The sequence below is a fragment of the Ciconia boyciana genome, chromosome 1, assembly GCF_034638445.1.
Source record: "Ciconia boyciana chromosome 1, ASM3463844v1, whole genome shotgun sequence".
Taxonomy (NCBI): domain Eukaryota; kingdom Metazoa; phylum Chordata; class Aves; order Ciconiiformes; family Ciconiidae; genus Ciconia; species Ciconia boyciana.
The window spans coordinates 87,691,765-87,705,500 of NC_132934.1; the positions used below are offsets into that span (position 1 = coordinate 87,691,765).

At 39.0% G+C, this 13,736-nt stretch overlaps 2 protein-coding genes across 3 annotated transcripts in view; one reads left to right on the forward strand and one right to left on the reverse strand.

Moving 5' to 3' along the window:
• KPNA1 (karyopherin subunit alpha 1) overlaps positions 1 to 8,780 on the forward strand; it is a 71,390-nt gene extending 62,610 nt beyond the window's left edge. Inside the window, exons 14-15 of one of the 2 annotated variants that reach the window (XM_072880594.1) lie at positions 1 to 119; positions 1,422 to 8,780. In XM_072880594.1, the coding sequence (XP_072736695.1) occupies positions 1 to 119; positions 1,422 to 1,430 (128 nt within the window). In that variant the 3' untranslated portion in view covers positions 1,431 to 8,780. The other variant, XM_072880585.1, reaches the window with a different exon arrangement.
• The window catches only part of LOC140647041 (protein FAM162A-like), a 20,979-nt gene continuing 15,924 nt past the window's right edge, over positions 8,682 to 13,736 (reverse strand). Inside the window, exon 5 of the mRNA XM_072851434.1 lies at positions 8,682 to 8,846. Within this exon, the coding sequence (XP_072707535.1) occupies positions 8,682 to 8,846 (165 nt within the window). The remainder of the gene's footprint in view (positions 8,847 to 13,736) is intronic.

The window sequence follows — 13,736 nt, forward strand, 5'->3', positions numbered from 1 at the left end:
GCCTGGACAAGATTGAATTCCTGCAGAGCCATGAGAATCAAGAGATTTATCAGAAGGCCTTTGATCTGATTGAGCACTACTTTGGAACAGAGGATGAAGACAGCAGCATTGCCCCACAGGTGGATATCAGCCAGCAACAGTACATCTTCCAGCAGTGTGAGGCTCCCATGGAAGGCTTCCAGCTCTGAGGTGCCCCTGTGCTATGTGCTCTTCTACCTAGCCAATCCTGTTGTCGAGCCACAAGCCACCCGTGGAGTGATTCTTTCAATGTTTTCCATAAGCCTGTTTGCGCTCATTCGCTTGCCTTGTGCACATGCTCTTACATACGTCTGGAAAACTTTTGGCTCTCCAGGGCAGGATGCCCCCTCCTTGGCAAGGGTTCACCGGAATCACCCTTCTCCTCTAGATTCTGAACCTCTGCACTGTCATCTTGGTGGAGTCGAGGCACCTTTCTATACTTTGAGATATTCCCTGCTCCTATTACAGGAAAGTAATCCCTCCTTCAGTAGCCCCCACACTCCTGGCATCCAAGATAAGGCTGCCTTTCTCATGTATTTGCTGCAGTGTGTGCCTGCAGTCCAGGGAGGCATTCAGACTTTCTGAGAATGTAGCTGAATTCATTCCCCATACTCTTCCCTGGATGCCTCTTTGGATGGCTGTGAGATGCATTAAATCTTCACATGCAACGTATCTACTTTGCTGTATGTGCCAGCTGGGGTTATTGGCATATAGAACATGTTGCAAATAATGGAATAAGTTCTCTATCCCCTGCAACAACAGGCTGCAATGGACATGTTTTCTGGTTCTTAAGAATACTGAACACATCTGGCCCCATCCCTTCTCAACACTGAGCTCCCAAGCTGGATTGGAGACCACTGTGGAGATTTGTGTACCTTCCCAGTCTTTTCTCTCCATCCACAAAAAAAGAGCCTGTGAATAGGTCACTCTTACCACTTCCCCAGAAATTACTTTCCAAACCAGCTTCTAGAATGGAGAAACTACCCCCACTTCTGCTTGCCAGCACAGTATGATCCAGCTGGGCCTTCCTTAAAAATCAAGCCCTTCCTGACTTCATGCTCCAGAGTCTGGTCCTTGGTATTATAGTTATGGCTGAAAAATTCCTGTCTGCCTCTTTACATTTTTACACAGTGTGACTTGAACAGATTTATCTTCTGAAAAATTACCTTCTGAATACAGAAATCTTAATTTGTAAAACTTAGCACAAGGAGCGTTAGATCTCCTTTTCATTTTCACAAGACAAGAGCTTCCTCTCCAGCTCACCTGATAAAATAGAGTCCTCCTGGTCAAGCCCCTTATTTAACAACTAAAATGACACTACATTCAAAGGATAGTAATATGACACCTGGATCCACCTGGCCCTTTCATTTCATTTTTTCCTTTTGCTGTTTATGGGACTTCAGGTGAATTAGCATGGAAGGCATGGTTCCTACAGGTGACACCTATAAGGCATCGCTGACTGCATGACAGCTGTCATCCACAGCTGTAGACTGCCCTTCTGCTAGCAGCATGTTCTTGGCTCCGCAACCTGCTTGGATCACAGACATCTGATGCAAAGGCCAGCCACTCCTCACTGAGTTCAGCTGACGTTAACACCAAACTCTTCACACAACTGGGGAGATGTCATGTGATTGAAAGTGGCAGTTCCATTTCTGTAAATGCAATGGATTCTCCAGGCCGTCTGCTTCCCCTTGCATTGTATGTTCTTTCAAGCCATTTTGGATGCTCAGAACACACATTTGTCTAGTGTAAACATTTCAGAATCGCCACTGACAACTGCAGTGTCATGTACCTGTGGTAAATGTTAGTGTCTGAACTGTCTGCAAGATCCTTCTTACAACTCATCTCAGTGACAAGCCACTGCAAAAACAGCCCATTGGATACAGAATAATAAAAATATAGAAATCACTTGTCAAACTGCTGAAAGAAGCTAGGCAAAGGCCTGAACATCAGCTCTGTGTGACCATTATTTAAATACAGTCTTCAGTTCTGTCTGTGCTTCAGGATGGAGTCTCTGACCTGTGTGGCCACTGCAGAAGCCACCTGCTGCCTCCCTAGCTAAGCCAGTTGGCCTCCACCTTCCCTCTCCCAGTATTTTCTCTAGTGCTGCTTTGTGCTGAAGGAACATTTAGTTTACTGCACTTGATCTGTAAATGGACTTTGATTCTTTGTAATTTTAGGGGGTTATATTTGGTGGTTAATTTAAAAAAAGCAAAAAACCCCTCAATGTTGCCTTTACATCACACATAAATAACTGTGTTTCTCTTTTCTTGAAGGGTGATAGAAGCACTGATTAGTAGCAAAATCTTGTTTTAGCTTTTGGATTTTTTTGTGCTGGATTTTTTTACGTGTAAATTTCCAATAACATGTCATTTCTATAAGATTTGTTTAAAATCATGTACCTCTTATTGGATGGTATAAAAATGCTACATATTTTGTAAACAAATCTGAGCAAAGTGTGTGTGCATATATTCTGTATATTCATATATGTATATTCTGTGTATATATACACTAGTGTGTATATATACATATATATACACACACACGTATATATACACACACATACATATGTGTGTGTATATATACATATCTATATATCTATATATATGTAAGTGTTTTCTCTTCCAGGCTAGTGAAAACAATGTGGTGCATTGGCATTTCCCTCCCCTGCCCCCCAAGAAAATAATGACAATTGCCTCAAAATGAGTGAATTAAAAAAAGAGTCCATTTAAGCTGAATGGTGTGCCTTCCTGTGTAAGGAGCCTGGCCAGTGTTTGTTACTTTTTCTGTGGATATGTGAATTCAGAGCAGATAAGTATAAATCTTTAAACTTGGTATGTTTGTTTGAAGTGACAGGCCTGGTTGACACAGGTAATATTATCGTCATATATACTTAGACTGTGTAAGGCATTTGAGTGGTACTACATAATATTTTGAGTGAAAACTAAAACAATTCAAAAATCCACATGGCACACATTAAATAGATTAAAATGTGGCTAACTCATAGGTCTCAATTTAATTTTAAATGGTGCTTAATTGAGTGCATTTCCATCAGGATCTTCCAGCAACCAGTTCTTGGCCTTGCTTTGCTTAGCCTTATTAATAGGTTGAAAAGAAACAAAATCTACTTCTGACAAAGGCTGCAAATTGTATGAGTATGGAAGGGAGATCAGACTTGTGAATTATGAAAGGAACAGCTCACTGATACAGACTGATCAGAATTACTTGGTAAGCCAAGGGCAAGTAAACTATTTGCATTTTAATAGAACCAAACGTGTAGTGTAACATTACCCATCTAGTAACATTCAGGCCACAGGTGAAGGACTCTGTTTTGGAGGAAAAGTGTTGCTGAAAGAGTATGAGGATTATTATACGTTATCGCTTGAACGCTACTTCCTAACATGATTCTGTGTGGCTAGTGTAATGCTCACAGGTACAGAAAGAAATCTTTAGTAGAAATGGGGAATTTATATTAACTTTGTATTTGGCATTGGTGAAACTCTTTTTTACAGGAACACTCTCAGTGTTGCTATCAGCAGTTAAAAAGGGATGCTAAAAAATTGGGAACAGCAATGACTGTAAAAAGGTTGCAAGTTCCATTCAGGTGAGAAACAAGGCACTTTTTTAGACTGACATGAGAGTAACAAGGGTTGTGTCCCCTGCTAGAAACATTGAAACCAGTATTCTCTGCTTTTCTGAAGGATGTGCTGCTGCTCAAACAGGAACTATGTCAGGGAACACCTCTAGCTTCCACTTCTGTGAAGGTCACATTGTGTTTTAAATGATGTGTTCTTGTTTTGTGTGTAAGTAGGAGGCAGCATGGTCTCATGTGTAGAGGATAGGCCAGGGAGCTGTTGGGGTTCTTGGGTTCTTCTCTTAGCTCTACCAGAAAAGTGATCTCACGTATTTGTTTCTGCTTGTGGAGATCCAATCTAAGCACCTTCCAAAAGCCCCACAAGCTGGTAAGATGAAAAGATTAATGAGAACCAGGAAACTCTGAGTTCTTCTTGCAGCACCACTAATGAGGTGAAACTACTACACTAAGGTTTTAACAATGTCTAATTTTAAACTGGGCGTTAGAGAAAGAAAGATGCAGGACTACCAGGAATTGTTATCTAGCCATCCCGTCCACAGACCTGTAATGCGTTTTAAGTGTTGTGTATTTGTTGAGGTAGCAAACAGGAGCTATCATTCTTTCTATTGGTAAAGTTCCTGGTGGCAGGAAACATGGTAGGCAGGGTCACTCTCTTGGACTCAGGATGCAACAGATGATGGGGCAGAACATTACTGAAAGGTCACTAACTAAGCCAAGACCAGTGCTTGGGGCTCCTGGCAAGACAGCACACGTGCAAACAATAATTTGAGGGAACTGCTGCCTAGAGACTTCAGCCAGTTCTTAAATTCCTGTGTTGGTTCCTTGATGCCAACCAACTACTGGTGGTCAGACTCCCTTCACTTAGTCTTAAGGGAAGGGAGGAAGGCACTGACCCCGGAAAACCTACGTGTTCTTGAACCTGCATTTCTGTAACTATCAGCACTGAGACTGTTAAGAACCAAATCCCACCACCCAGTCCTAAATGTGACAATGCTCTTAGTGATGCATCTCTTGTGCTTTCCATGAGGATTTCCAGAACAGCTGTTTTACCTCTGTGCCAGCTTTAAGTAATTCCCCATGTCTTCCTGTATGATTTTTTTGCTTCTGGGATTGGCACAACATATCATTAGTACTTTCCCATGCCAATTTTAGCTAGTAGACGTGAAGGTCTTTCTTCAGATGCCTGAGTCTTAGTAGGAAAATAAACAAGACCTCTTTATGTACTGCTATGGCCATCTCCATGGGGTTTCTGCATGCTCTTTTGCGGCAGTGTTCCAAGTTGTCAGACTGATCATTGCATTGGGAAGTACCTCTTGCCTCTGGAACAGGTACAGTAATATGGCGTATGGTGTATAGGACTGATAATTTGACTTTTTTGAATAAATGTGAGTGGTGTTGCAGACCAAGCCAAAGCGGAGAAAGAAAATTAAAAACTGTTCTAAGGGCTTAGTGTGTTCTTCTCTATCAAGCACTGTTAAAAGGGTGTAGGCTAAAACTACGAGCTAATCAGGAGATAATGGGTGTATTAAGTTCTCCAGTCAGCTAGACTGGCTGCTTAGACCAGAAATGTGTGCTGTTTTTTAACCATTGTCTGTGTTTAGAAGTGCTTTCTTGGAAACCATCACACTAGGGGTGGAATGACTGCACAGCTTGTTTGGTTACATCTCATCAATACAAGTGGTACCCAGGAATGCAATTCATAAAAAGGTGGGCTGCAGCAGTTATTTTTTAGCTCTTGAGGAAAGGACAAAGTACTAGAGAAGACTGCACTAGATATCTTATTGCTTCTCTTTTCCAGGTATAAAGACAAGATTTACCCTGCATTTTTTAGTAGGGCTTTTAAATTTTTTTCAGCAATAGCACTAATTTTTAGTAGTACAAGAAAAATAATCAGGAAAAAGTTTAAAAAAAAAAAAATCTTCCTCCCACTATCAGGAAGTTCACAAGCTAAGTCTGTCAAACACATTTACCTCTTCTGTTTGTGGTGTCCCCAGTGGCCAGTTAGCAGGCAGTCCTGGGAAGTAACACAGTTTCAGACAGTCCTGACAGTCCCAATCTACATTTCCTTCCAAACAAACTAAAAGGAGGAGGAAAAATACTGGCCTCCAGTTGCAACAGGGCTGTTCAGCATGAACAGTGTCTGACTCTTCTGGGATGAATGCCAGAAATAGGACTGTTGGGAGTTGCTCTTTGCAGGTATTACTGGGTCTGCTGCTTCTAAAACTTGAGGCAGAGGATCTTTAAGTGAGCTAGTATCAGGAAAGCACAGATGACAATTTAAAGGGGGGAAAATGCAAATCCAAATGAGGTTTGGAAAAAAGAGCTCAACAGCAGAGAGCAAGAATGCCTGATTAACTTTCTCATACTCATGTGCCTCTGAATAGTAAATCTGATAGCACAGGTTGAAGCTGTTGCTCAGTATTCCTCGAAATACTCATCTCTCTTCCCTTGGCTTGGACATTCTCTCATCTCACTACCAGCTCTGGTGTAAAAACCATTAGGTTGTCATCTGCAACACTGTTTCTCTGGAATGCCATTTCACTATCACTCCCCCTTCTGTTTTTATCAAAAGAAGGCAGTTCTTCACAATAAGTAATCCTTTACTTCCTTAAACAAATGCAGCCAGAATATATTGGACCTTGGACAGGTAAGCAGACTTTCTAATAACTTATCATTTTGATGATGTTAATGCAGGTCACACAATTATTCCTGGCTCAAGGACTCCCCTAATAATTGTTCTCTCTTACACAAAGAGGAACATATGGAATATTTTAGGCAGCCTGTAACAATATAGAATACATATAGCACCATTCTTCTTGAAGGGACCTGAAATAGTCATATTATAGTGATAGCAGATGACTGCCCAGCAAAGGTATTTTGTTCATACAAGTATGGGTGTACAAGTGGAAACTGAGTGGGCTGTCCTTTTTTGTCCCAGTTGTCTTCTCGTAAGTGGTAAGAGCGAGCATAAGACTGTGTAAAGGAGGCTGATACCATGAATGCAGGTACAGCTCATGCAGTCTTTTAAAAGATGCTTAGTCTTATGCATAGCACATGTGGGAAACAACTGTTCTGTCTATACAGTTTGTTCACTTGTCCTGTTTCACTAACTGTGAAGACGACCATTTGGAGGAAAGGAGAGGTTGTTAGGAAAAGAAAATAGGTATTTCTGGTTTTAATGATTACAGGATAATATATTCATTCTTTCTTGAACATGAAACTACAGAACTAACATACAGGAAAGATGTGACTGAATCCTCCTTCCAGTGCTGAAAAGGACATCAGCTTTTCTTCCCCAGTCCTTGGTCTCTTCATTTCCTCCTCTAAGGTTCAGCAGATGTACTCTGAGTAGCTTCCTTTCTCCATTGAGCTTTCTTCTCCAAGTTTATGCTTATAAGAGATTCATGCCTTTTCACAGCCTACAACATAATGACAAAGCAAGAGCAGAAAGTATCACCTAAGGGACCACAGAGATGAAACTTGAATCAGTAGTTTACAAAATAGCTGGCCTGTCCTTACCGAGGCAGAGTTCTGTCAGCTTTAACGCCAGGAAGAGAGAGGGTTAAAATAAAGCATCCATAGACTATGTTGGCTTAAACTCATTACTCCTCTGGGAATAAATTAAACCTTTTTGTTAAGGCACTAGCAGATATATTCTGTGCTTCTGGTCAGTATTTAATACTAATCTCTGGTCTTCAGAAGTCAGAGGTACTGGAAACAAATCAGAAGATAAACGTAATAGATTCCAGCTGCTGTGAAAACAAGGGTCCCAAAGCAGCTGTCCTCCTCTCTTTCCTGTGTTTGTATTTATACTACTCCAATGTAAGAGGAAAATGCTCTGGGAAATGTCAGTGTTTGATCTCTTCTGCTAAAGCTGGGGAAAGACCTTTCCCGTGTTTTGTTTCAGAGTGCTGCATCCTTTTCATTTTGATAGGGGAATGCTGACAAGCAGAAATGTCACTTGACCCTTCAGTAGTTCACAGTGCTGGGGTTGAGACTCTGTTACTAGTTTTAAGGTTTCTCTAGAATACTTAGTATTCTAAGTATCTCTAGAATACTTAGTATAGAAACAAGATCTGAACATTGTCATCAGAAGAACTGCTTCAGAGAAAGGCAGCATACAAATAAGGTTCTGCCCATGTAGATGGTTTAAGCTCAGGGTTTTCTGCTTCCAGTCATCCTTAAAAGAATGTAGTGAACTGTGTTTCCATTACCACCATGCTTTTTATGAAAAGCAACATGACAATAAGCTGCACAGATGATATTCACATTCCTTGACTTTGAGACTAATGTTGCTAAGAGGCTTTAGCTTGGCTTCAGTACACAAGAAGTACTCCTTGCTTCTTTATAGAAATACCACAAAGTTAATAGTTCACCAACTATGTTAAAAAACGTAAAATTAAGGCATGACTAACCTTTGCTGCACTTGGAATCTTAAACTTTACACTTCCTCACTTCATATGATGCAAATTAAGTCATAGACCTAGTTCTGCCATATACTGAACTTCTTCAATACCTTGCCAAATTCTATGCAAGTGAAGGATACTCATAATCTACAGGACTTGGGAGCTTTTCTATGACATAGTTTTTCAATTCAACAAACAATAATAATTTGAGAAAAGTTGTTCCATCCACACTAAAGGAGGACTATTTTCTAATGCAATTAAAAGAGCACAGGATTATTACTGACCATCTCCCCACTGTTTAAAAAGACTTTGAGAATTCTCAAGTCTGTTTGTGGAGAAACATACTTATTTGCTATTTCCATTATATTGATTCTATGAGTGTTGCAGCATGTAGAGAGGCATTTGTAATAGGTCCATATAGTGAACTGTATAGACCCCAAGGAGCATTTACGTGCCTACCAGATCCTCATGACAGAAGGTGCTCCTTCCTTTCAAGCTCTCACAGTCCATCAGCAAAATTAAAGAGTTAAAACAGCGCAAGCTAAAATTAAGTATTCCACTGAGAAAACAAGACTTTTTGAAAAGGAAGCATATGCAGTCTTAACAGTGACATCACCCTTTTCTGACTTGGAAATTAATCAGTGAGGGTCACTTCTGGGGAACTAGGAGGACTTATTTTTAATTTTGCTCGGTGATAAAATGGTGGGGGGAACAAAACAGAAACAAAACAGTACTGACAATCCATAGGAGGAACTGAAGAGTTTATGTGAAGATTGATTGGCACTCGCCAGCCAAAAATCTGTGCTTACCTGCTTCCCTTTAATTACCATGACTGCATCCCAGTATTGTCAAGGCCATCATTACATAGCTGAACTTCACATGCAGTGTGATCTTTGCTGCTGTGATTGTTTCAATCCTCAAGAAATAGTAATAAAAGAACAGACTCATTATCAGAGACCCAAATAAACCATTTGGCTAACTGTTTTATTTCTCCTGGCATGCTATCTATGTAATGTGGTATAATGCTAACTGTACTTGGCTCTTTTCACAAAAAGGTTTTACAAGAATGGAAAGGCTGATCCCCAGCTACCTTGGGAGGTACTTGGTCACAAAGGAGCTTCTCTCAAAGTTGGAAACAAACCCAACATTTTTAACTTTTGTTCATTTAATTGTTAAGAGACAATGCTGCCTTTCTAGACCACTTGACTGCAACGCAGAGGAGGAAGGCTGCAGTATTTAATACGTATGTTCACTATGGGGAGAACAGGAAAAGGAAAGGGATGCACTTACTAATAATCCTCTGCTACAGGATTTGATATAGTGCTATAGATTACACACTGGCTCCTGAATGTAATAGTCCTCAGAAATTCTGAATAGAACTTGGTAAAAGACCAGTGGTTACCACTTCCCTCCTGCTAGAGTAAATAGTCTTAAGGTAATCTGTTTTCCTAAGAAACTAAGGAGGCATGGACGCTTGTAAGCTTTCCAACATCAGCTTTGGACAGAGGACTCCTTCAAATCTGTGGGTTGGGGTTTTTTTAATTTTTTTTTATTTCTATAAATTTTTTATTGGCTTATCTAGCCACACCAGTAACTATACCACACTCCTTTGGGAAACCTGTTGCCTAGTCTACTGTTATCTTTTAAAAACCAGGAAGCTTCCACAAGAAGAGTATCACTGTATCCTTCCAGCTGTACATGTGATGAGTTAAAACAAAAAGTAATTTATTTTAAGTTGGGTTCAACTCTGAAGATCATTCTACCCAAATGACATCCCAGTTACAGCAAATTTAAAGTTCTTATTACAGATACCAATGCAAGAAGGGCCAAATGAAGCATAATGCTTTTAGATGTGCTTTCCACAATAACTGAAGACAGACCTGTACCCTATATATTTAACTCTCCTTGCCAAATTTAGAGCAGCTGACTCCCTTCTCAAGGAGATCTAAGAGTCTCACTGATTAAATTTGGCATATTATAAAGTTACAGATGACTGGAAAAGCATCAACATCATGTGATGAAAGAATAAATGCATCAAACTAGGTAATTATACCCCCAGACTAACATGGATAGTGAATTTAATGGAACTGGGAAATTATCACTGTACAGAAACATGAATGAATATGGAATCTTTACCACATTTTGACCATTACTCGTGGAGGAAAAAAGATACTGAAGGGTCCACAATAGTTTAACATGGTAAATCACATAAGACCTGAGAACTGAAGAGAGTTTTGTTCTTGTTTTTGAAGAGGACAGCAAGAGTGATTTGATCATGGTTTCAGAGTATTGATCTGAGTACGAGATTTCTGATCTTAGGGAACATGTCCATCTACCATGAAACTAATAGTTAAATTTTGCTTCCAGCCAGGCTACTTTTTTTTTTGCTAATAATCTGTGATAAAGAACTTGGGCGCAGGCTGCAATTAAGCTGAAATGCACAGAAGTAGGATTTTAAAACTTTATTAGTTAATTTTAGAAGTACCTTGGTCGTGTTAGAGTATATGAGAGGAAAAGGTAGTTATCTGAATGCAATTTGCATTTTAAATAAATTTAGTGGCTAAGATTAACATTTGTTTAATAAATTAGTTACTTCTGATCACCACATCTTGCAAGATTACTGAGTTATATCACAAGCCCTTACAACCCACTTTTAATTCAGCTTAGAACAGGAAAACAAGCTTTTGTGCTTTTATAGTTCTCAATTGTCTTCTCAGCTTTGGCTGAACTATTTGCCTAATTAAAAACAAGAATTCCCTACGCACTTGCAAAAATGGTCAGCTTTTATCAGAAGTTGGTTTGTCCTTTCAATAAACCATTGAAATTACTTCAATCACTCTGCTAACTCTGTTTTCTTAAATGCACATGTCTGGTATGCAAAAATATATGAACTGACATAATTTAATAAGTTTTAATAATTTATGCCTTTATGTATTTCAAATGTAATTTTAAGAAAAATTTTTCAATACAAAATTGAAGAATTTTTAACAATATTTATCCATTGTGATACATTTAGAAAAAACTTAGATACATGGGTGGGTTTTCAATTCCCATACTGTGCATTCAAACAAATAGAATATCTTTAGAGGGCAGCTACATAGTTTGCTCACCCAAGTAGTACAAGATTGACTGTATGTTTTAAATTTAAATAAATAAATATATCTAAAAGCATTACAAGCATGTTTTAAAAGATAACCATATTACCACCAGGAATGTTTTTTAAACTAGTAATTGCCTTTCGTTGTTGTCGTTAAGTTTGATCTTCATTTTAGATAGGCAAACTAGAACATCCAGTTTTATTTTCTACTTTTCACACAGGGCAAAGCATTGACATTTGGACTCTGAAATTTTGACTATATATATTTTTTGTAAGGGAGCCTTTCCACTGTTTGTTAATTCAAATTCCAAGAGTAAAGAAAGTTGGCCCATGCCCTCCAGACATTCATTAATAAATATTTTAAATGAGTTTCAGTTATTTTATAGCTATATCATGAAAGTTTCACACAATGGGAGACTGGCATATAAAGAAAAACACTAGAAAAAGCTCACACTAATATTTGCAAAAAGCTTTTTTTGATTGGGAGAGAAGAGTAAAAATTAACTGTTTTTTTATGTTTTTCTAATGAAACAACTGATAGATGCTGGTCATCCCTTCAGAAAAAAATCAAAAGGGATGTATTATCTCAGCAATACAGAATTGCTCAGGTCATCTCATCTACAAGACAATACAACAAACAGCAGTGTAAGATTTTTCAGCTGTGAAAACCCATTCCGTTTAAGAAAAGTTATTCTGGAGTTGCATTCAAGTAACTTATTGCTGTGTAGACAATGTCTACAGTTTCAAAACTGGCACTTACGAGACAGTTTCTGGTATATCCTCTGTTTTTTTGAAATGGCCTGCCCACAATAAAACTCTTTTGTCCCAGTCTGTAGGCTTGTGTCCAGGCACCCTCAAAGGCGACCGACCTAAAAAAAAACCAACCACACACACACACAGACAAACAAAACCACCAAAACCACCAGTCAGAGAAGATGAATTGCCACAGCTGTAATGAAACCAGTTAGGGTGAACAATGCAGAATTTTAAATATGATTGCTAGAGTTGGTTAGGGAACAAAAAGTGTATCACAGTCAGATTAACAAACCCGTAAATATGGATTAAACTGAGGCCATATAAAGAATGGCAAATCTTGCCCAAGACCTCTATATTTGTAGCTCTAAATTTGTGGAACCTGCTCCAGCATTTAAACTTCCTAAGCTGCTGTGATATTATAGTATTCCTATTACATTTAAATTAGTTTAAAAAATAAAATAAATCAAACATAACTGCTACAGAAAAGACAATATGCCACACCATTGCATCACAGAGTGTAAGATTTTATCTTATCTGGAAGTATAAACAAACAGATGACCATAGGCAAAGATTAGACCCTTAATTTTCAGCTCAGTCTTTCAACTCCATATAAAAAAGTAATCAGAGTGTAATATGGGAAGGTTTCCACACATAACATACCATTAAAATCTAGCAAACAGTGCAAAGATAGACAGCTTTCCCACCTCCCATCTGCTTTTTAAAACAAAACAAAACAAAACAAAAACAAAACACAACCCAACAATGGGAGGTATCCTGTATGGCTCTGTGCTGCCTCGTGGATTCAAAAATTACCTAGGAAGTAGGGTGGATAGACAGTTTGCTGACAACACTAAGTTACTCAGAAACATAAAGAAGAGAGCTAAGCGTGAAGAGCTGCAGCGCTTCAGAATCCTGAGTCAATAAGATGGCCAGTGAAACCCCATATATATAAACAGGAAGCAACTCCAGTTCACATGCAGAAGACAGGCTCTAACCTAACCATTATTGCTGAGAAGTAAGTCTTTGGGGTTTTGTAGAGTTTTTGGCAAAATGTTCACTAATAGTCAGAAAGGGAAACAGTGTTATTAGTAATCATCATAGCAAACACAGGCCAACACAAAAGCATTATTATGCCATTGTATAAAACCATGACTCCAGCATGTTGAAAACCATGTGAAATACTGATCCCTCATCTCAGAAACAGCTGAAATAGAAGGGGTAGAGAGAAAATTGGTAAGGACGACCACAGGTATGGAATGGCCAGCATATAAAAAACAATATCATAGACTGAGAGCTTTGGCCTGGAAAAGCAGTAACTGGAGCTCCCTTCAGCACAACAGAGGGCACCAGAATTGTAAGTGACATTCATTGGGAGCATGGGTTATAATGAAAAGATCCTGTTTTGGAAGGGGTATTGAATAAAGGAACATCAGATTGAAAATAGCATGCACCAGGTTCAAAAACAAATACAAGACTGTACTTGTTTTCTCACAGCATGTTTCAGCTGAGGAATTCCTTTGCAGAGGATGTGGATGCTAAAAATACATCCAGCTTCAAGAGACTGGGCAAATTTATGAAAGAAAAAAATCCAGTGAGGACCATTAAACACAAAGATGCCATCTCTGGGACAGCAGTCTAGGGAGAAACACTATGTTTGTCGTGTTTCTACACTCTTCCTTATATCCTTGCTATTGGCCAACATTCCTATTAGCCTTCACAAAAACGTAAGGGATGTCATTTACTGGCCACTACAGGAGACATGACGCTGCTAAGGAGACCTTTGGTCTTACCCAGTACAGCTGCATTATGTTTTAACACAGAAGTATGCTCCTTTTGATCTAGCATTACTAAGCCATGAAGGGAA